This window comes from Phaethon lepturus, unplaced genomic scaffold (genome assembly GCF_000687285.1).
Source record: "Phaethon lepturus isolate BGI_N335 unplaced genomic scaffold, ASM68728v1 scaffold18793, whole genome shotgun sequence".
NCBI classification, from domain to species: Eukaryota; Metazoa; Chordata; class Aves; order Phaethontiformes; family Phaethontidae; genus Phaethon; species Phaethon lepturus.
In genome coordinates, this window is record NW_010527188.1 from 23,428 (window position 1) to 28,080 (window position 4,653).

The 4,653-nt window shown below is 43.5% G+C and overlaps 1 protein-coding gene across 1 annotated transcript; it reads left to right on the top strand.

The window, feature by feature from the left end:
• The first annotated feature begins 264 nt into the window (after window positions 1-264).
• On the top strand, window positions 265-1,570 carry B3GNT9 (UDP-GlcNAc:betaGal beta-1,3-N-acetylglucosaminyltransferase 9). The gene has a single exon (XM_010283317.1). It carries the CDS (start codon window positions 323-325, stop codon window positions 1,568-1,570), a length of 1,248 nt encoding a protein of 415 aa, XP_010281619.1. The 5' UTR covers window positions 265-322.
• The last annotated feature ends 3,083 nt before the right edge of the window (window positions 1,571-4,653 follow it).

Sequence of the window (4,653 nt, forward strand, 5' to 3'; positions counted from 1 at the left end):
AGGAAGGGCTGATTTCACGTTGTGCTTAGGAAGTGGTTTTCAGGATGATGGATGACAGCTTGATTTAACTAGCCAAGTCACAGAGCCAGAGCTCTAGGATCGGTGTTAGATTTGCAGCCCATGTGCCTTTTGGCAAATTCTTTAACGTGTCTCAGTGTCTGTCTGAGTAAAACACACTTTGCTGCTAGTTTTTTCAATGGTGTTTCAGTTAGAGCTGCCGAATCCTCATTGCTGACACATCATACGTTTATTTACAGATGGACATTGGTGCCAGGCAGCTCAAACACAGCTTTTAACAGCCCCAGAAACACCGCAAGAGACAATGAGAGTTCGTCTCAAAGGGGATGCGATCTGTACCCTCCTCCTGCTGGTAGCGCTTTGCTCTTTACTCTACTCCCAACTGGAACATTTAGTCCCAGCTGGAAACAAGGAGCTGACGCAGAAGAAGCCTTCAGTAACACCGAAAATACTCTCTGACCCCAGAGCACCTTGGAGACAGATGCCAGCAGAGGCGACGGTACCCAGACCCCAAGTAACTCCTATTGTTAGACAAACAGAAGTGGCCAAGAACAGGGTCCAAACTACAAACGCACCCCCACCGACTGATTCTGTCTTCAACTTCAAGCGCTATCTCCTAAACAAGGATAACAGGAACTTCAACCTCCTCGTTAACCAGCCCAAGAAATGCAGGAAAACACCTGGAGGACCCTTTCTGCTCATTGCTATCAAATCCGTAGTTGAAGACTTTGACAGACGTGAGATTGTCCGGAAAACCTGGGGCAGGGAAGGTTTGGTGAATGGGGAGCAGATCCAGCGCGTGTTCCTCCTGGGAACACCAAAGAATAGGACAGTGCTGGCGACATGGGAGACCCTGATCCAGCAGGAGAGTCAAACATATCGGGACATTTTACTCTGGGACTTCATGGACACCTTCTTCAATCTGACCCTGAAGGAGATCCACTTCCTGAACTGGGCTGCTGAATTCTGCCACAACGTGAAATTTATTTTTAAAGGTGATGCCGACGTTTTTGTCAATGTTGAGAACATTGTTGACTTCCTTGAGAGACATGACCCCACTGAGGACCTCTTTGTTGGGGACATCATCTACAATGCCCGCCCTATCCGCGTCCAAAAGAGCAAATACTATATCCCAGAGACCATGTATGGGCTAAGCATCTATCCAGCCTATGCAGGAGGAGGAGGGTTTTTGCTGTCCAGCCGCACCATGAGGAAGCTCTCTAGGGCTTGCAGAGAGGTGGAACTCTTCCCCATCGACGATGTCTTTTTGGGCATGTGCTTACAGAGAATCAACCTGAAACCCATTTTACATGAAGGATTCAAGACCTTTGGCATTGTCAAGCCTTCTGCTGCCCCGCACCTACAGACATTCGACCCCTGTTTTTACAAAGATCTCATGGTAGTTCACAGTCTGAAAGTTGCTGAGATCTGGCTAATGTGGAACCTGCTCCACAGCCCACGTCTTTCCTGTACTCAGAAGAAGCAAGTGAAGAAGCCTTTCCAGTGGAAAAAGAAAGCTCCAATAACCACACAGGCATCACCCCTCAGATAATGCAGGCAGACTGCAGCAGAAACACATAGCACACCAGCTGAGAAAGGGAACCTGGAACTGTTGCAGCCAAATTGACTGACTTTAGAAGTAGAGTATTTTAGCACATCTTATTTACAATGTTAAGAGAAGATGACAAACTATTGCAGGAATTTGCCAAAATTCCACATTTGCACACACATACCATGTAGATCTTCCTCCATTAACGAGTTCAAATAATCATAACTGTATCTTTAATTTATTATTATTTATTAGAATTACAATAGTGCTTAGTGGGCCAATGTGTAAAAGGACATTGAAAAATGCAGTCCTTGGAGATTTTTCAGCATTGTTAGAAGTGTGAGAAATGAAAGAAGAGGGAAGGTAAGAGATGATGCCAAGGAGCACAAGGATCATCATCAACTTGTTACCTTGGCTCAGACTCATTGAGGGAATGACCAAACCACACAGTAACCGGAGTAAAGGAAATCAAGTCTCCTTAGTGTACACTCAGATCGAATCATTGCTGTCTGGTTGGCTTTCTGTAGCCTCATAAGAAGAGAAGAAAAGAACAGCTAATAGCTATTGAAATGGGGTCCTATACATTGCAGATAGGGTGGACTACAAGAAAACGAACTGGAGGCTGAGGCTGGCGTGGCTGGTTGATTAAAGGACAGGTAAGTAGGTAACTGTGAAGGGGCAGACTTCCAAAGGGAGGACAAGAAGAAAGGACATGAAGAACTTTGAGCTGATCCCTCCAAGTCTTGATTTTTCATTATTTGTAGCACCTCCTCAGTTCAAATATCTGCTTCATTGACACACTCAGGACTCAGGGGACCAGTTTTGGGCACTTTCATGAGCTCAGGCTCTCTGCACTATGCTGACTAGCACTCAGTGAAAACTCTAAGTCATCCAACAGTACCTGGTCTCTCCCACCATCTAGTCCAGATCTTCAGAAGGTTTGCATCTGGAAAGATCCTTCAGCCTTTGCTTGTGAAGGTAAAACCACACAGAGCTGGTGCTTGCGTCACATTTGGGAGCTTCTTCAAACCGAAGGAAAACTTGTCAATGGTCTGGGCTGGTTTCTTTAGACCTCAGTACTCTTGCCTGGCACACAGTCAACTGCAAAGAGCAGCCAAGACTTTTCATATTGCTGCGGGTGTCATGTGAGGGAGAAAGTAGTCTTCAGACAAAAGGGCTTCAGAATAAAAGCCTTTCTAAGTTTATTGCAAGAGAGCAAAAAAACACACAGCAATCTTTCTGTTGGGCTTTCCAAGTTTCAGTCAGTCTGTAACTTCATAAGTATTTTAAGCATTGGACCAGAACACTGGATTGCTTAGTTTTTCAAAAAAGAATCACTACTTTGAAGCATTCTGGTTTTCCCAGCAGCAGACCACCTTAAAAGAACATCCTTGTCTTGGGCATCAAAGAGGAAGTAAATTCCTGTAAATCAAGGCTGAAAAGCTATGAAATTCATGGGGCAAAGAGCCTGAATTCACCTCTGAAACTGTGTTTGTTAATTCTTTTGCAGTATTTTCCCCCTCAACAAAAATCCTATCCATCAGAGAACCCCCGATGTCATCCTTCTTCATGAGTGCACATACACACAACTTCAAAGGAACATATAATCAGTCATAAATGTCCAGGAATTTGCTTTCCCTTGAACAGAGCCTGCAGCACAGCTACATTTCGTATCTGCGCATAACCTGCCTTCCACCCATCAGCAGTCTGGGCTCAGTATTCATATTAACTATGCACAACAGGGAGGAAAGCAAGCTGGTAATATCCATTGGTAGACCATAAACAACAGTCTTACGTGTAATCTTCATCATAAGAGGTTAAGCCTTACAATAATGTATTTCCAAGGAAAGGTCAGCTATATAGAAATCAAAAGACCACATGTTGATTTGGAATATTTTCGGGACGCATCCTGAAATACAAAATGCTCACGTGAGCTTTACAAGGAGTTCTGCAGGGTGTAGAAATAAGCCAGAGCCTTGCTGGTGGGAGAAAGCCAGTCACACCCCTCTCTGCTAACATATGTGATACTTACACATTTATGAGCTTGTACAGAAATGTATTACCTGTGATTAGTTTACAGTTTGGGAAATTATTTATACCACAATTAAAAGACAGCATGCAGACGTGGCTCTAGTTGTCAGAGTGAGTCTGTCAAGTACATCTGCACACACGTCGTAAGACTAATGCCACAGGTATTTTGAAGACAGCAACATGAAAAAATACATTACTCATTCTTTTGGATAACCTGGTAAGTCTTTCCTTATGCTGGACTTAATTTAATGGTAATGACAAAAATAAATACTGCTTACCTTACAGTTTCCTACAAGGCAGCTAGTCAGGTTCAGCAATCCTTATTAATTATCCTTATTATCTTCCTTTTAAGCTTGGAGATGCACAGATTGGCTCCTCCTTCTATAATGTCTTCAGATCTGCAATCTACCCACAATACAGCATTAATGAGTGCATTGTGTCCCAGACCAAAGTTCAACAACCACCTGTGCCAGCACATACCCTGGTAGCTGGCAGAAACAGAACTAGAACAAACTGTTTACCCCATTGTCTTAGTCTATGGAATAGGTCATTTCTTTTATCCAACGAATACTAAATCCAGTATCTGTTAATGAAAGATACATCTGCTTTTCTTCTCCAGCCTCTGCTGCATGGCCCATTTGGCCTGGTTTTAAAATTTTCCATTTGATTCTGCAGTTGACCTGGAAGTTCACAGATGCCATATGTGAACATAAATGCACTGTGAAAGTGCCGGAAGGCAGTGCTGCACCCCTTGCAGTTTATTAAATTCTACTTAATCCTACAGCAGGCAAAAAGTCTTTGACTTCACCCAAGCTGGAGAAGGTTTCCTAAAAGATGGGGGTCTTCTCAGAAAATCCTAAAACCCTAGGTATGTATGAGAACTGTCAGGAAGGACCCTCTACTGACCTTTGTGATGCACCTCAGAAAACCAAAGCCATCCATTTGAGAGTGACACTCCGAGCAGTTTTTTTTTAACTGGCTAATTCAATGCACCAGTTGGAATTTTGCTACAGAGGCTTGCTGGGCAATTTTTTTTCATGACTAACCCATGATGA